The following is a 19,417-nucleotide window of genomic DNA, read 5'->3' on the forward strand; positions in this document are numbered from 1 at the left end:
CACAAAAGGCCCTGGCAGGAGCCAGCTCCCAGGCAGCTGCTTTCAAAATCTGAAGGAGGGAAGGAAGAGAGAGCGGGAAGGAGCTGGTGACCCCGCCCCAGCCCACGCCCAGGCCCAAGACGGCGGGAGGACTTTTCCGGCTGGGATACCCAGCAGCAGGCAGGACGGGGACGCGGACGCTCGCAAGCCCAGCCAACACTCAGCAAGAATGGAAATCCCTCCGACCCACTACCCGGCCGCCAGGGCGGCCTCGGTGGTAGAGAGCTGCATCAACTACCAGCAGGGGACTCCCCACAAGGTGTTTCTGGTGCAGACAGTCAAACAAGCCAGCCTGGAGGTGAGTCAGGCAGAGGGCGGTGGGGCACCGGCGAGCGTTCCCTCCATTCCCTCCGCTCCCTGCTTGTCTGCTCCCAACTCCCCCAGACACCATGCCTGTTTCGGGTCTCACTGCTGCCGTCTCTCTAAAGAAGCTGGTGTTTCTGGCATTTCTCTAGTCTCTGGGGGCAGCCCCGGGGCTGTTTATTGTTTTCACAGGGAAACACACACTGATAGTTTTTATGGGCACTATTATAAGGAAATGGATAAATGTTCTCAGTTTGGGGCGACTTCTCCCCTTTCCCCAAGTGAAACCTACAAGAACCATTTTCAAAAGTTTCTTAAAACTGGTACCATGTTTCTCATCTACTGTTCCAGTCTGGACCAACAAAAGCTCTGGTCTTGCCTAAGATTCTTCATTGCCTAAATTTTAAGACCAATTGTTCATTTGGCCAAAACGAAGGGTAAACAAACAAACAAACAAAAAACAACAGAAACTGACAAAACGGAGTCCGAGTGAAGGAATTGTGGGCTGAAGCTTCACTTCAACCACCCAAACACTACTGCTATTGACTGCTGTGAGTGATGGGCTCTCTCTGGCTAAGGGGTTAAATTAAGTGCTATGCTTAAGACCTTAGCAAGCACTAAGCTTGTTGCCATTTTACTGAAATCTAATGGATCTGACAGAAGTTTAACTGCTAACAGTCTGTAAGAGCTAACAGGGAGTACATATTTCAAAACCACACCAGGTAACATAATTAGGTATAAACTTTGAATTGTATCTTGATTCAAAAGTGAAGTACCTAAATGTTTGTCTTACTGTTATAAAGTTCATTAAAGTCTCATTCTGCAGGTCCACTAATACACAAGGAAAAGCAGTACTTAACATCTCTAATCACTTTGCAGTAACCTGCCTCAAAATGGAATTCTGTTTGGAGGCTTTATGAAAAATCTTTTCAGGGGGTATCCTATTTGTCATCTTTAGAATTAAAAATGTTAAAATTTCTTATGTGGAACTCAGGGTCACGGATCCAGATGTCAGCATTCTATGATGATTGAAAGTGAATTATAACTGATTATATATGCTTTTATCCCATTCTTGTTCTCATCCAAAATAACCCTGCTTAGACGTCACACACATGGTGACATGCCTTGCTCAAGGTCTAAGGCTTTAGTCATTTACCTCCAAAAGTCAGCTTACCCCAGCCCCATCAAAAGAGAATGGATTCCTCTAACAATATAAAGACCTTTTGTTGTTGTTGTTATGTATTTCTTGGTATAAAAACATATTTTCTTAATTTTAGGATATTCCAGGAAGAGGACATAAATACCGCCTTAAATTTTCTGTGGAAGAAATTATCCAAAAAGTAAGTGAAATATCCTTTATTATGAAATAAAATTTGATTCCTAACATTTCAGGTCACCTCTGCTGATCAAATCATAGGATTGTTTTGTTTTGTTTTTTTGAGAAAAAGTTGTGAAATTCCTGCCTCAAAAAAAAAAAAAAAAAAAAAGATCACCATACAAGGGTTTTACTTATTGTGTATTCTGAGATACACTTAGTATTTCTATTGAGCTATTTAGAAGAGGCTCTAGATACTTCAATACGAATAAATTTCCTTTGAAAATGTTATATATGCATAGGTCAGTGTGAATTTATGCCTAATATGAAGAAGTGAAATAATTAACTCTCTAATCATCATTTAGGTATTTTGTATTTGTTTCATTCTGTTTCTTTTATTTAAAGAAAGCAAGTGCTTTTAGTTATTTATGAGCAACAGAAAGGCCAACTGATACCACTGTGTTCAGATTAGAATCCTTCAGTAAAGGGGCAGGGACAATTTTAAAAATTATACACCTATCAAATTATTAACAAGACAAATTTAAAAGGAAGGAACTGCCACTTGTACCATAACCATCTTGAAATTTTAAAAAGCTTGCCCATTTGTTAAGCATAACTAAGAGATACAGGCTAACATAGAGAGATCCACTAAAAGGCATCTGAGCTGCTAGACGAGTATTCATCTTTATAAAGCAGAACCAACGCTACAATTTTCTCATTGTACATCTGGATACAGATCGAAGAATCTGAGTTTGAGAAAATTTTTGTTATTTCTGGAGGAGAGAAGAATAGAATGACTTAATAAAGTCAGACTAAAATCTGCCTTAGAGATGGACTTCCCATTACTACTGAAATACATTCAAAGTTTTCAATGAATTTACAAGATTATGAGACTTTATAAGTTATAAACTAAGTTACCTATTTTAGCTACCTCTAAGAAAATTGACTTCCCTGGTGGCTCAGATGGTAAAGCGTCTGCCTACAATGCAGGAGACCTGGGTTCGATCCCTGGGTTGGGAAGATCCCCTGGAGAAGGAAATGGCAACCCACTCTAGTACTCTTGCTTGGAAAATCCCATAGACGGAGGAGCCTGGTAGGCTACAGTCCACAGGGTCGCAAAGAGTTGGACACAACTGAGCGAGTTCACTTCAAGAAAATTACTGGGCAACCATAAATTAGATACCTCTGAAATAGGCGCATTCAAGTCCAGTCTGAAGTAATACCATAAGGGGCACAATGCTTTAAAGGTTCTATCTCAAAGAATAATAATTAATAATGGATGTCCATCTACATGTAAAGATCTTTTGCAAAATATTTCAAACAGGAAGTTACAGTGAACTGCACAGCTGAAGTACTGTACCCTCCAACGGGACAAGATACTGCACCAGAAGTCAACTTCACATTTGAAGGAGAAATTGGAAAAAACCCAGATGAAGAAGATAATACATTTTATGAAAGACTCAAATCCATGAAGGAACCACTAGAAGCACAAAATATTCCAGGTATATAAATATATAGCAGAGGAAAATATTTTTTCAATTTTAAAAACAGTATCAATTTACCTGTGCTCAAAATTGTTAAGATGTTTGCATTATGCTGGAAATAAACTGACTTCCACAAAAATATTCATTACTAATCTAATCTAACAACAAAAAAAGGCCTTAGGACTTTATAGACATAGCTTAATTACTTTCTGCACACATTTGAAGAAATGTAAGAAATGACTTAGAATTTACATTTTAAAAGGTTAATACCCTCTATGTAAAATAATTCCATTTATCATATAAATATTTCCTTCACCAGACAGTTTTGGAAATGTACCTCCAGAAATGAAGCCAGTTCGACATTTAGCCTGGGTTGCCAGTGGTTATATAATATGGCAAAATTCTACTGAAAATACATGGTATAAAATGGCAAAAGTTCAAACTGTCAAGCAAGTGGTAAGTAATTTCTATAAAATACACTCTAAATAGGTTCACTTTTTATATAAGATGTCCTAATTCATGATGGGATAAATAGTGCCCCTTCAGTCATTTTGTATTTAAAGTAGTGAACTCAGTATTTGAAGGAGAGGTCAGTTATCAAGGCTGGAGAAGGTGAAGCTGAAGTTTCAAGAGTGAAGTCTTCAGTTATAATTTGGCAATGGTTTTTGTGTGCAGCTTAATACAGATCATTTCCTTAGGCAGCCTAGGTTTTGTGTTCTGATTACTATCACCATAAGATACTGAAACTACCTCTGCTTTTTTCCTCTCCTCAAATGTTAGTGCCAGAGCTAGATACAGGGTTGACATTTTCCCCACCTGGATCTGCCAAAATAAAATATTAGCATCTCAGTCTCTGTGAAGCTTGCTGCACACAACTGTCTTTGATAACCATTCAGTCATAACTGCCTGCCTCCTATCTTGTTTGTTGCTAGCATGTACTTTAAGTCTGATAGAACTACTCCAAACTGCCTCTTTCTAGACCTTAAAGAGATTAAAACAAATTGAGTTTAGCTTTATTAAGAGGTTTAAAAGAAAAAAAAAAATGTCAACTAGTAGTATTTAATGGAATGCAAGAAAAAGATTCTGTAAGAGAAAAGCAGTTTCCATTGGCTTATCTCAGTTTGTTGATAACAAACTGCAAGAAAGCTGGAGCACCTTTACTCCACAAACTTTTGCAACTACTTATCAGAAACTTTTGGGCTAGATCACACATAAGTAACCTTCCTGATCTTTCAGTTCAGTTCAGTTCAGTCGCTCAATCGTGTCCAATTCTTTGCGTCCCCATGAATCGGTAGCACGCCAGCCTCCTGTCCATCACCAACTCCTGGAGTTTACTCAAACACACATCCATTGAGTCAGAGATGCCATCCAGCCATCTCATCCTCTGCCGAACCCTTCTCCTCCTGCCCCCAATCCCTCCCAGCATCAGAGTCTTTTCCAATGAGTCAACTCTTCGCATGAGGTGGCCAAAGTACTGGAGTTTCAGCTTTAGCACCATTCCTTCCAATGAACACCCAGGACTGATCTCCTTTAGGATGGACTGGTTGGATCTCCTTGCAGTCCAAGGGACTCTCAAGAGTCTTCTCCAACACCACAGTTCAAGAGCATCAATTCTTTGGCGTTCAGCCTTCTTCACAGTCCAACTCTCACATCCATACATGACCACTGGAAAAACCATAGCCTTGACTAGTCGGACCTTTGTAGGCGAAATGATGTCTTAGTTGGTCATAACTTTCCTTCCAAGGAGTAAGGTTCTTTTAATTTCATGGCTGCAATCACCATCTGCAGTGATTTTGGAGCCCCCCAAAATAAAGTCTGACACTGTTTCCACTGTTTCCCCATCTATTTCCCATGAAGTGATGGGACCAGATGCCATGATCTTCGTTTTCTGAATGTTGAGCTTTAAGCCAACTTTTTCACTCTCCTCTTTCACTTTCATCAAGAGGCTCTTTAGTTCCTCTTCACCTTCTGCCATAACGGTGGTGTCATCTGCATATCTGAGGTTATTGATATTTCTCCCAGCAATCTTGATTCCAGCTTGTGTTTCTTCCAGCCCAGCATTTCTCATGATGTACTCTGCATATAAGTTAAATAAGCAGGGTGACAGTATACAGCCTTGACGGACTCCTTTTCCGGTTTGGAACCAGTCACTTGTTCCATGTCCAGTTCTAACTGTTGCTTCCTGACCTGCATATAGGTTTCTCAAGAGGCAAGTCAGGTGGTCTCGTATTCTCATCTCTTTCAGAATTTTCCAGTTTATTGTGATCCACACAGTCAAAGGCTTTGGCATAGTCAATAAAGCAGAAATAGATGTTTTTCTGGAACTCCTTTGCTTTTTCCATGATCCAGCGGATGTTGGCAATTTGATCTCTGGTTCCTCTGCCTTTTCTAAAACCAGCTTGAACATCTGGAAGTTCACGGTTCACGTACTGCTGAAGCCTGGCTTGGAGAATTTTGAGCATTACTTTACTAGCGTGTGAGATGAGTGCAATTGTGTGGTAGTTTGAGCATTCTTTGGCATTGCCTTTCTTTGGGATTGGAATGAAAACTGACCTTTTCCCATCCTGTAGCCACTGCTGAGTTTTCCAAATTTGCTGGCATATTGAGTGGAGCTCTTTCACAGCATCATCTTTTAGGAGTTGAAATAGCTCAGCTGGAATTCCATCACCTCCACTAGCTTTGTTTGTAGTAATGCTTCCTAAGGCCCACTTGACTTCACCATCCAGGATGTCTGGCTCTAGATGAGTGATCACACCATCGTGATTATCTTGGTTGTGAAGGTCTTTTTTGTGCAGTTCTTCTGTGTATTCTTGCCACCTCTTCTTAATATCTTTTGCTTCTGTTAGGTCCATACCATTTCTGTCCTTTATTGAGCCTATCCTACCTTATCCTTAAAGGACCTTCTTTGTTGATATAGTCAATAGGGATTGTTTCAAGAGACTATATAGTGAGAATACTTTTATTCAATCCTAGGGCAATCTTTATAATTACTGTTAACCAAAGGAGTCACAGGATTTTTCAATGCCTCATTATAAGTGTTTAAGAGCCTTATTTAAGTACAGCAAATTTCTGATGATCAAGGTTTGAAACTATGTAGATAACGATATTTCTGTGTAGTTGATGGTATACTTTAGATGCCCAAAGCAGTAGACAGCATAGATCAAAGCTTTAGTTACAAAATCAAATATTACATTTTATTATTTTCAGTTTTTAAAAGAGAATTTCTATTATAAAATTGGTTTTCTTTAGTGTAAATACTTATTTCAGCTGTTTATCCCTTAAACAGCAATGCAAATATTAAGGAATCTTAAATGACAAATTATAGACTGAAATGTTCTAAAATGTTCAAATTATAGACTATAATGTTATGAGTTCCACGACTCAGAAACTAAAAACAGAAAGGGTAAATGATTTATACAGTAAGGAATGAAAAAAAAACAACAATTTTAAAACATATTTTGAAAGAAATCTTATTTGTAAGAGAATAGTTTTTCTGCCAGGTCAAATAAATTATGACATTCAATTTGTAATTTTTTTGGCTGTGCTGTGTGGCACGTAGAATCTTAGTTCCCTGACCAGGGATTGAACCCATGCCCCTGCAGTGGATGTCCTAAGTACTGTACTGCCAGGGAATTCCACAACATTCAATTTTTAATTTTACTTAATTATTATCATCATCTACTAATGAAAACTGATTTTTAAAATTAAAATATACTTTTTACCAATGATACTAAGTTTAAAATGCCAGGTTTTTATTTTTTATTACAGCAAAGAAATGATGACTTCATCGAGTTAGACTACACTATTCTTCTTCATGACATTGCATCTCAGGTATAGTATCATTTACCATTATTTAATGTCACTTTGGAAATTGAGACTCACTTTGTAGCCTCAGTGTATGCCTTGTTAATTTTGACTCTAAATCAGAATTCATGTAAATTCAAATAGGCACCAGACTGAAGTATATTACCACTTGTAGCAATTTAACTTGTCTTATGCTATCTTTATGAGGACTGTTTTGTCTCCAACAGAACATAAGTCTAACTGTTTTCCTAAATGTTTTTATTAACTTTATCACAGCATTAGTTTCTTTTACTTGCAGGAGATTATTCCTTGGCAAATGCAAGTTCTCTGGCATCCACAATATGGTACTAAAGTAAAACATAATAGCCGTCTGCCAAAGGAAGCACAATTGGAATAAACGAAGACCATAACATTGGATTAAGTGTAAACATGCTTGTTAACGATGACCTGTATACCAGTCTTCATTGATATCTAGCTTAAGGGGTTAGACAAATCCCAGAAGTGTCATTATCTATAAATGGCCTGATTACAGTACAGAACTATATCGCTTCCATAATAAAGAGCATCACAGTGTAAGTGTCTTATCAACAGTAACAGTGCCGTGATACCCCTAATAAAACCTTTTAATTCCAGCCTCATAGCTTGTTTCACCGTGTTGGATACTTACGGAACAGGGGCCGTAATGGTCTCTCTGAAAGCAACTTTTGGCTTTCCTGTGATACAAGGACAGCCATATTCTCTTTCCATTCGCTAAAAAGAACAAGAGAGATCTTTTTTGATATATTTAAATTAAAAAATAATAAACTAAAAGAAGAAAAATCCTAAGAGTCTTAATTACCTTAGAAGGATTCATTTAAAAGTGAAAATGTTAGTCACTCAGTCATGTCCGACTCTTTGTGACCCCACAGACTGCAGCCCATCAGGCTCCTCTGTCCATGGGATTCTCCAGGCAAGAATACTGGAGTGGGCTGCCATTCCCTTCTTCAGGGAATTTTCCCAACCCAGGGATCAAACCTGGGGGTTTCCTGCATTGCAGGCAGATGCTTTACCATCTGAGACACCAGAGAAGGTTATGATGAGCAAATAATAAATCTAAAACCACTTAAGTACCTTATGAGGATAAATACATTATAAACTTTTATAGATTTTATATGAACAAATTCTAATTTAGACTGATTAACTTACACTTACCTCTGGTTAATCTACTAAAACTTTACCTCTGCTCCATTTTATTACATATTCATTGGAATGGTATATGGATCTATTGTCAGAATTTTCTACTATCTCAACTTCAGAGATACAATCACAACCAGAATTTTTAATCATAAGTCAGATATATTAAATAAGTCATATATATTTTGATCTCATTCATATACACATAAGACCTTTCCTAGGAAAGTAGGGTCTCCCATCTACCCATTTGTTTATCTACTTTATATTGATCTTCAAGTACTGACTTGAGAAGAAAACAGGTAAGAAATGGCCTGGAGAGTGAGTACTGGTGGGCTGACTTTCTCAGCAGGTTTCTCCCTGAGGTTGTCCCCCTAAGGCTGAGACCTTAAGGATATACTTGACCCAAAGAACCATGACCTAGGTATGGATGGATGGTCTGACTGCAATCTTTTACAAATAAAAAGCTTTAGAGATCAAAAGTAATTAATTAGTAACAGATAGTAGAAGATGCAGTGTACCACATCTGGATAAAAAACCAGAGTGAAGATTGAAGAACCACTATTAGTTTACGACCATTAGACTGAGAATTCTTGACTTTTACACTCTTAAAACACAGACATAAATGAAGTGACTTTAACTTCTTTGTTATTCACTACCTGAGCATAGATTTCCAGGTGTAATTCTCCCATTCCAGATACAATTGTCTCTTTGCTCTCAGTGTCAAAGTGGACTTTAAATGTGGGATCTTCTCTTGTAAACCTGCCAATACCTTTTGAAAATTTTTCCAGATCATTCTTAAAAAAAAAACACACACACACATTATACATTGTACTAAGCACAATGAAACTGTTAGAATCTGATTGAATGAAATCAAATACATGGGCAGTTAAATAAAAATGATCTACCATTTAAGTTCTTCATGCTGTTTTAATATATGAGCTTGGATACCACACAAGAGAGCAAGGAACAGCTAACTTTCACAATTTTCTTTTCACACCAAGATTCAAGAGTCTAAGACTTAACTATGCCCTTTCCTATTGACAAAATCTCTCCATTTGTGGAAAACTCCCCCTAAAACAGAAAGTAGAATCTGTGGTAGAGTTTAGAAATCCTAAACCAAAGGATTGTTTGAGGCTGTAATCAACTGTAACTGTGTTAGAGTTTAGAAATCCTAAATCAAAGAAATCAGCATGGTCACCAAGACTCTAGGTTCAAGAGGACAGTTAAGACCAGCAAATGCACACTGAGACATCTCCATTTCCAAATAATCTACCTGGATGTAGTGGGATGTACCTCTATCCTCCTTAGATGTTAATTCCTTATGTGGTAAGCAGAATGGTGTTCTTCTTTAAAGGCATGCCCCATTCCCCCCAAATCTGTGACTGTTACCTGATAAAAGGGACTCTGTGGATGTGATTAAAGGTACAGACTCTTCAGATGGGGAGATTATCATGAATAATCTGGACAGGTCCAATGTAATTGCATGAGACTTTAAAAATGGAAGAGGAATGAAGAAGGGCAGTTGAGAGACAAGCGGGAAATAACAGGAGATACCTGAAGCATGAGAGGGGCTCATTTCACTGTTGCTGGCACTGAAGACAGGACAAAGGGGGCTACGAGCAGCCTCTAGAAGCTAGGAATGGCCCTCAGATGACAGCACAGAAATCTCAGGTCCCACAGCAAACAGCTGAATTCTGCCAACAATCTAAGCAAGCAAGGAACCAAACTGTCCCCCAGAGCCTCCAAGAAAGGAACAGAATCTTGCCAATACTTGATTTTATCCCATTAAGAACTGTGAATTGTGACCTATATAACTGTAAAATAATACATTTGTACTGTTTTTAAGCCACTAAGTTTTTGCTAATTTCTTATGGCAGCAATAGAAAATTAACAAGCCCTGAATCACCAGTGTTAACAGCCACATACATAGCTAAAGAGGTGTTAATGTGTTTTGTTTATGTTATCTGGAATTCTAACCACAAGGCTGCAAGGTAGAATTATCCCCATTTTACAAGTGAGGAAGCTAGGTACAGAGAAGTCAAGTGACTTGCTCAAGGCCACCCAGCTAACTAGGAGTGAATCTTAAGTTAGCCTACCTCCAAAGTCTTTTCCCTTTTCTCCACTACTGAGATTCAGGGTTTTATGCAGGGTTTCATTATTTGATTTGTATTAACTCCAGCAAGCAGACAACCCTGAGACACCAATAAGCTTTTTGAATATTGATCCATTTGATTTCCATCCATTATTGTGAACTATCAACAGTAAAATGTCTACATAAACTCTGAATTTAGGAATAAGGAATAATATTTTTAACTTCTAGTCCTTTGTCTTCCAAAGGGAAAAGCAACCAATTTGGCAAAGAACTTTGAACAAACTGGCCTATCACTGTGGTAAGATGTAAGGTTCGACTTGCTTCAAATTTCTGAGATGGAGTGACTGAATGTTTCTTGCCACCTCGACATTCTCTTTTCTGTAATTTGAGAAGGAAAATCTCAAATGAAGCAGTAGCCGTTAATATATCCATAAGACAATAAATCAGAACATGTTCTATAATGATAGTACCTAGATGACAAGAGATCATAAAATGTTCACTCAATGCATAAATGAATTAATTTCAATATAGCACATTAACATGACAGTTATGAATATAACTAACTTAAGAACTAAACAATTATGGTTCAGGATCAGGACTAATTTCAGTGACAAGTTATGCAAACACAGAACCTATTCAAGCAATTTTGGCTGAAAAGCTAAATGACATGAAATACAATCATAAAACTGTTATATCTGAAAGTGAGGCAAAACAGTCTTATTTGTAGGCCTTCCATGTCATAATCAGACATTTACTGCATAACTACCATAGATGTGGAGATGTACTATAATCCATGAGGCAATTACTTGATGCAGTTTTCTGTTTTCTTTACAGTGAGGTTTTTCTGCAATTTAGGACAAATGCCCCAGTTTCCTCTTTTCTATCTCTTATGATCTGCATCTGGGAAGTTACTTACACTTACCATTCTGGAGCCAATGATATACCTTCACTACAGTAAGAGTCATAAAGCACAGTCTCATGAATACATTAAAACCATCGACTTCTTCAAATATGCTGAGGAGTACTTACTAATAAATGGTAAATTTTAAAAGATGATTTGAATACCAGAAAAGGACACAGAATCCATAAGAATCCATGCTTATAGTCATCACAAGACACCATATGCATTGTGGAGACAGGTGAAAATGAGCTCAAGGTTTTACTGTGATTTACTACATGCTAAATCAAACTCCTACCTTGTTAGATGGCTTCATTGCTATTGAAATGACAGGATCGGGAACATGAATTGACTCCTAAAATATTTTTAAAAGAACAGACATGAATTCAAATACAGTACTGTATATGTCAGAGATGGATTAATTTTAATGTTCTTTACAGCAGGAAAAAACTATAGTCAACATCTTTAAGGCAGACAAAATATATCTTGCTCTACTTTTCATTAAATGATGAATATATTAATATATAAATAAAGGTTATACTGCAATCATTCATAAGAGAAGCAGAGAAAGGGACTAGATTCTTCACACATACAATATCTCATTTAACAAGTCACAACTCTGAGAGGCAGATGGATTTTATTATCCCCATTTTACAAATAAAATAATTAAAGGGTTGGCAAGAAAAATGAATAACTTGGTCAAGGGCCAGCCGTAGCACAGGGCAGAAGTAAGGCTCTGACCAAGGTCTATTTGCTTCAAAGCTCGAGCACTTCCCACAACCTCCAATCCCTTCATACTGCTAATGACAAGTTTAGAGAAAGTCTCATCAATAATACTTATTAAAAAGTCCACTTATTGAAACTGATTTTTGTAGTGTACTAACTCCACATGTAAAACCACAGACATCGGAGAATATTAAACAAAAAAGCTAAATTATAAAATGTAGAATTCATCATATGATATAGGAGCTATTACAGAGATCATCTGTTAGGGCTGGACGAGTTCTTATATATAAACAACCTACTGTAAGCTCCTATCCCCTTTGTACTCATATTCTTCCTTTACTGAATTCAGGAGAGGAAGCACCCTCATGAACACATGGTCATACTGTCGAAGAGCCGCCCTCCTGTGGGGGCAAAAAGGGGGCGGGAGTGAAGGGGACTGAAAGGCAGGAAGTGCCCTGAGCATACTCTCCTAGTTGCATCCTGCCTGCAGAGCACAGTTCTGGTCTGTCATGCAATTCCCCTGAGTCCAGCCTAAATGTTACAGTCTGCTCTTATGGTTCTCTAGGAGACTGAGGGAGGCATCCTCTCTCCAGCTGTGAGTTACTAAGGAAGGAGCACTTGGCTGGGACCAGCCTGATGATGGTGACGGCAACCAGGGATGCACCCACAGTGGGGAGGAATCACAGCCACACAGTCCAGGTTACCTAGTGGAGATTTTCCCTCCATGCTAAACCTTGGAGGATGGTGGAATGATTTTACTAAGAAAAATCAGGTAAGTTAGCTAACACAGGGCACTTGTTCAGTTGACATTAAAAGAGCCACAGCCAATCTACACTTGATGCCTGGGGCACTCAATGAAAACTTGTGTTTTTCTGAAGTACCAAAATATACATTTTTGAAATGCAAGTGATAAACAGCTTTGAAGTTAAATGACTTACCATCGAAAGGCCGCTATTATCTTTGTTTGTGAATGTGTCTCCACTGGCACAGTCAATGCCAAACAATGCACAGATGTCTCCAGCAAACACTTCCTCAACATCCTAAAGAAAGAAAGAATACAGAATGATACTTGCAAGTAATTCAAATCTGTACATAATCACTAAAAAGTAATTGCACAATAAACACACTGTGTACAAACAAACATGCCAGAATCTCACCATGAATTCCACAAAGAATTAGACAGAATCAACGCAATACCAACAATCAACCATGGTGAGATACACCTTCAACAGGGCTCTTATTTAAACCACATCTCAACTGGCAAGATTCTACTGTAAATGGAAACTCAGAACACAGCATCTTTACTTGGAGGATCTGCAGTACCAACAGAACACAGAGCCTCATGGTTCTAAAGTTATTCCTATAGAATTAAAAAGTACGTAGTACTATACGTGCTGCCATTGTCTAACAAGGAAATGTGTATGACAAAGGCATACACAGAAAACTTGCAAAGGAAGTTTTGAAAACAAAGGCAGGAGATGTAAGCAGTTAAGAAAACAGGAAATCTAAGAATAAAGCACTGGGGCCTCTAAACTTCCTAGTCTTTGTCCTTTTAAATTAACAGTTCATTCATAACAGCTGTGGCTATGAATGAGCAAGTGTGTGTGTCTTGTTTTAATGGTTACACAGCTATAGGGATCCTTCTGGCCCATGAAACAGCTGTGACAATCACTAATCCCTCTAGCCTGCCCCCTGCTGCCTATTTCAAAAATAACGATGTCTAATTTTGAAAGACTGTCTATTTATTTTCCAGGAGATACAACAGTTATGGACGCCAAAAATGTCTACCATAAGATTTTGCTTAGACTAATAAATTTCTCTAGGAATAATAGAGCTGAACTGGGAAAGGGTGCAAGGAGAGGACAATCTCCTGTACTTGGTATTCCTGCCAACACTTAACCCTGTGGACCACAGAAGGCTAGGACAGGTTCAGAGCCAATTCAAAAAGTCAAATCATAAGCCAAAGTTTATCTCCCAGACTAGGCCTTCAGAGGTTTTAAATCTTTAAATCAACTCTAGCACCAATAAAGCCCTTCTAAGGGGTTGATTCTATTTCCATATTTCAGGAAGTAAATCCACTGAACAATATGGGAAGTTAATGTAAATTTATCATTCTCATTTACTTTTGAGAACCACAGTTCCACTGAACTAAAAACCTATTATACTCTTTCCAAGGTTAGCTCTTGAGCAAAGTGCTGTCCCTTCTCCCTAATCTTGGCCACTGAGGCAAGACAGCTAACTCACAAATGGTGGTATAAAATGTGTTCTTGCTGCTAAGTTGCTTCAGTCGTGTCCGACTCTGTGCAACCCCATAGATGGCAGCCCACCAGGCTCTGCCATCCCTGGGGTTCTCCAGGCAAGCGCACTGGAGTGGGTTGCCATTTAATATGTGCTAATTTAGCCTACACCAAAGTGCTACATGAGAAATGTAGCCCACCTAACTAAAAAGGAAGAAGCCAGGGAAACACATTCAACTAGAGGTGGTTTTCTTGTGGAGCTCAGGATACCAAAAAAGCAGACCTATTTCAACTGCATGAGAGAAATTTCTGATTGTACAACGAAGCGCGGGTACTCGCCTCCATCATGTCGGCATGCATGCGGACCAGTCGCTGCACACGCACTTTCTTTCTCGTCCTTGTATTGTAGATGTTATCACCTTTCTTCAACTCTCCTTGATAATTGCGAACGTAAGTTAACTGGCCAAATCGACCCGCCTAGAAGTCAAGATTAGGTAAGGACAAAAAGAGTAAAAAAGAAATATAGGAATCAAGAATAAGAGGAAAATTTCATAATCACCTTCAAATACTTGCTCTCAGTTTTAGTAGTACAACTTACATATATATGTTTCAGCTTATTGTCATAAACTACTTTGATGCTAGTTTTGAATAAAGTTAAATGGTTCTTGTTCTTTCTGATATCAAAATCCAAGACACTACTTTTGTTTCCTCCGAAAAAAGTTATTAGAAAAAGTTTTAAAATTATATAATAAGGCAGTTATTTCATAAGTTCAGTTTAATACAGTAAGATATAAAAATAAGGTAATATTATATTAGAAAGACAACAAAAATATCGTTAGAAATGAAAGACTACATGTTAGAAAAACTGATAATCACCTGGAAAGCTATGCAAATATGAATTCTGTAAAGTAATTGAATATAAAATGAATAATCAGGATCATTTCCTCCTGAATATTAACACTCAATGTTAGGTAAATATTTAAAAGTTGCCAGTTCTTCCATATTAATATTTAGGTTTAACACAATAGCAATAAAATTCCAAAGAGGACTTTTAAAATATATTAGTGATTTTTAATATTTAGAAGAAAAGCTAAAAACAGAAAATAACTCTGATATAAGAACATGTTAAATACTTCAAAATATTAAAAGTAATAGCTCTTATAGAATAAATATCTAAAATGTTTAATTCATTAGTCAACAGATAAAAAAGGAGACATGACAATCAATGAAAAAATTTGACACTGTTCAAAAACTGGTAACTGTACAAATGTTCTTCTATTTGGAGACAGAGGAAATACACTTAGATCCTAATACTGCATTCAGCAAAATAAAGTCCAATAGGATTAACAATGAAAAAAACAAACCCACAAGAAAGCAGAAGAGATAAAAGTAAGTATTTATAGAGTATAATCAAAGAGGAAGATTGAGAAAATGACAAAAGACAAAGATTGATGTTTTGACTATGTAAATTTTAAACTAATTGGTTTTTTAAAATTTTATTAGAGAAAGATTCATACAAGTAAGTAAAACGCTTTGACTCTAATTTTTAAAAGGGAAAAACAAAAAAATAAAGAGGGAATAACAAAAGAAGACAGAATTGCATAATGATTATATGGAAAAATGTTTTCTATTATTAAGAATTAAGGCAAGATATGGGGAAAAGATTGGGGGGAGGGACGGTTAAGGAAATGGACATATACACACTGCTACATTTAAAATGGATAATCAATAAAGACCTATTGTTCAGCACAGGGAACTCTGCTCTATGTTATGTGGCAGCCTGGATGGGAGGGGAGTTTGGGGAAGAATGGATACATGAATATGTATGGCTGAGTCTCTTCCCTGTCTACCTGAAACTAAAAATATGAAAGCAATCTGGCAATATATACCATTAAACATTCAAAATATTTTATATCTTTTACTCAAGAAACACATTCTGGGTATCCTAAGAAAAATATTCCTAGGACTTCCCTGGTGGCACAGCGGATGGGAGTTGGCCTGCCAATGCAGGGGACATGGGTTTCATCCCTAGTCCAGGAAGACTCCACACGCCATGGAGCAACTAAGCCCGTGCGCTGCAACCACTGACAGTGTGCCTAGAGCCCATGCTCTGCAGCGAGAGAAGCCGCTGCAATGAGAAGCCCAAGCACTGCAACAGAGAGTAGGCCCTGCTCACCCTGACTAGAGACAGCTCGCACACAGCCCACAAAGACCCAGCGCAGCCAAAGACGCCTAATAGACAAACACTGTCACTGCAATGTTATTTCTACTTTTAACTTAGAATTACTTTTCCTGGATTTAGAACAAAAATCATACTGTAAAAATTTAAAAATAAAAACTAGGAAAAAGCACACCCCCAGTATAATTCCATCCCAGAAATAACCACCCTCGAACACTTTCAACTTATCTACCTTTTTCCTCCTTAAAATATTATACACAGAAGCAACACCACAACAGAAAGCACACCCAGTCCCCAAATCTTGGTTCCTAATACCATTCACAATTAAAAGGAACCAGGACTCTTAGACAAAGAGCTGATTCTCGGGTTGGGGCAGGGAATATACAACATAAGCCTGGAAGGTAAGGAAGTGCTCAAAGAAGCAAAATACCGGGGAATGTCTAAGGGACACAAAAGCCGCCTGAAAGAGCACCAACAGCGAAACTGCTCAATCTGGCAGTAAAATAAATAACATAGTACTGGATTTTAACTCAAAGTATGAAACAAATATACATAAGTCCAGACTGATAAAAACAAATGACTGAATAAATAAATATGGGGGAGAAAGGACAACTCTCCCTTTCAGAAGAATCCCACGTAACTCACAGAGACACTGCCCCCTCATGGAGGAAGGAAGTAATTCCCCACCCCTTAAGTGTGGGCTGTGCATAGAAACCTTCTAGAGTCAGTATGAACAGGATGGGGGACAAAGTAACTTTACAGTGGAGGAATCTGTAACTAAATCTTTCCTAAGAGTCACTTTGTAATAGGAATAAAAGCCTAAAAAAAAAGAAAAATTCTATATACATCAGTTAAATACATTAGAAAGCAACTTACCTCCAGTTTAAAAGCCAGGCCAACAAATGGATGGGAACTGTCTCTTTTGGGGTTCATTAAGATTTTGGTTTTCTCTTGGGAGTCACTTAAAATAAAAGACATATACATTTGTGAGATGCAACATTTGATATTTTTTTATATCTATTTGTTTCATCAGAATATTACCTGAGAAAAAGCACACTTGCACTGAACATTTCTGAGCTTATTCTTAAGTGAAATTTCACTGAATGGGATCAACAAGAATAACTTCTGGCCAATAATGCACTATGACAGGACCAGAGTAGAATAATAAACACAAAATCTCAGAAAAAAATAATGAAAGCTTAAAAAATTTTTGTTTCTTAAATAACATAAAAAGAAAAATTGGTTCCAAATGAGAAAATTTTCTAATGATGTAAATCTTGATAATGCAACAAACCATATTCTAACTTACAAACAGAATATGATATGGGAAGGTATAATAAATATTTTACTTTATGCCAAAATTGTTACCCAAACAAAAATAAAGGTTGGTTTTTATAAATTATTGGAAAAAACCCACAAATGCAACATAATTTCTAAAACCATTCTTAAATTCCTTTCCAGTGCACAGATGTTAAACTCTCTGTGCACAGACTAGAAATCAATTTCCAAGACTTACTCCTGATTGAGAATGGCATAATTCTGGACTTCAGATGGATTCGGGAGGTATTCTAAAACAGCATCTAAAAGAGGCTGAACTCCTTTGTTTTTCAAGGCACTTCCCAAAAAGACAGGAGTAAATGACCTGTTTAGAGTAGCTCTTCGAATGGCAAGCTACAAAAGAAAAAAAAATTATAATAATTAGTTCATCTGAAAGTTACATTTTGTGTTTCAGATCAATTATAAAGCAACCAATGCATGAAATAAATTGATACTCTTTGGAGTACTGGCTTTAGTGGAGACTGGAATGGGGTTCTCTACAACTTAAGGTCAAAATATGCCCTTCCCCAAAATAGAAAGAAAAAGGCTATTTAACTTTCAACACTGTAACTGCTTTCAACCCTTAGAATGTCACTAACTTTCAATTTGGAGAAAAAACTATACAGGACAGTGTAAATGGTATGTTAAAAACTGTGTAAAATAGAGGAAAAGGCAACATATATGCAAACAGAACAAAACAAAAATCTATGGAAAGAAACACTAGAAACTATTAACTGGCAACCTGGTTTAGGAATGGGGCCCAGAGTGGCTCAGACAGAAAAGAATCTGCCTGCAATGCGGAGACCTGGGTTTGATCCCTGGTTGGGAAGATTCCCTGGAGGGCATGGCAATCCACTCCAGTATTCTTGCCTGGAGAATCCCCATGGACAGAGGAGCTTGGCAGGGTTCATGGGGTCATAAAGAGCTGGATACGACTGCGCAGCTAAGCACAGCACAGAGCGCCGGGCAGATGAGAGCCAGGTAAGGGACTTCTTACTGTGTACCTTTATATAGTTTTTAAATGTTTAAACCATATGAAAGTATCATCTATTAAAAAAAACAATTAACCAATTTGTTTTCTTTTTTTAAAGGATTAAACATACGGGAAGCCAAACTAGTGCAAGTTGCTCATAAATTAAGGGTCCTGATAGTAACAGGCTGCAAATAACGACCTCCTGGTCCTATACCAACCTCTCGTGCAAGCACCATCCATGTGCCCCAGCCTTGCTCCTCAGGGGCTACTAGGTACAGGCCTCAGAGGGGGCAGTAGAGCTTTAGCTCTGGCGGCTGGAAGAGGCCAACAGCAGTCTGTGCTGTGGCCACAACTCACCACAGTTGTTGGTACAGCAGAAATATGGAGCAGCATAGTTATTTCTCAGTCCTCAGGAAAAATTCCACAAAGCTAAAAGCAACACATTTATAACCACAATTTCTAAACATCACAATGAAAACTAGGATAACAACTGAGCACAATAAAAGGAGTATAAAAAGCAGAAAATAAGAGTGTTAAGAAAGCAATTACTATTTGAAACTCTCTTAAAAACTTGCTTTTTCTAGGAACCAGAAATGGCTTGGTCACTAACCACTGAGGCTACCTTAGGCCACAAAGTCACATTTTTGACTTTCCAGCCCTCCCTTATATGCAAAAGTAGGAAAGAATGAATCTTACCACACCTTCTTTACTTCCACCGAACAGAGAAACACGAGTGTGGTTGATAAACAGAAAAAAGGAGAAATTAAAGCTAAACCTGTACCAGCCTAACGAAAGCTATGTTCTTACCCCAAATTTCCCTTACTTTGTAAGAATCACATTCACACTTGAAAACTGTTGCCTTCCCACTGTCCCTAAT

The 19,417-nt window shown here is 37.7% G+C and overlaps 2 protein-coding genes across 2 annotated transcripts in view; one reads left to right on the plus strand and one right to left on the minus strand.

Annotated features, from left to right (window-relative positions):
- Nucleotides 1-19,417, minus strand: part of GFM1 (G elongation factor mitochondrial 1) — a 52,102-nt gene that overhangs the window by 14,409 nt on the left and 18,276 nt on the right. Inside the window, exons 7-13 of the mRNA XM_005675390.3 lie at nucleotides 17,767-17,921; nucleotides 17,127-17,211; nucleotides 14,411-14,548; nucleotides 12,773-12,874; nucleotides 11,407-11,463; nucleotides 8,775-8,912; nucleotides 7,613-7,695 (exon numbers count right to left, since the gene is read on the minus strand). Of these exons, the coding sequence (XP_005675447.1) occupies nucleotides 7,613-7,695; nucleotides 8,775-8,912; nucleotides 11,407-11,463; nucleotides 12,773-12,874; nucleotides 14,411-14,548; nucleotides 17,127-17,211; nucleotides 17,767-17,921 (758 nt within the window). The remainder of the gene's footprint in view (nucleotides 1-7,612; nucleotides 7,696-8,774; nucleotides 8,913-11,406; nucleotides 11,464-12,772; nucleotides 12,875-14,410; nucleotides 14,549-17,126; nucleotides 17,212-17,766; nucleotides 17,922-19,417) is intronic.
- On the plus strand, nucleotides 170-7,585 carry LXN (latexin). The gene is made up of 6 exons (XM_013965102.2): nucleotides 170-337; nucleotides 1,620-1,682; nucleotides 2,982-3,159; nucleotides 3,461-3,597; nucleotides 6,910-6,972; nucleotides 7,244-7,585. Exons 1-6 carry the CDS (start codon nucleotides 209-211, stop codon nucleotides 7,340-7,342), a joined length of 669 nt encoding a protein of 222 aa, XP_013820556.1. The 5' UTR covers nucleotides 170-208; the 3' UTR covers nucleotides 7,343-7,585.

The sequence above is a fragment of the Capra hircus genome, chromosome 1 (assembly GCF_001704415.2).
Source record: "Capra hircus breed San Clemente chromosome 1, ASM170441v1, whole genome shotgun sequence".
Classification (NCBI taxonomy): domain Eukaryota; kingdom Metazoa; phylum Chordata; class Mammalia; order Artiodactyla; family Bovidae; genus Capra; species Capra hircus.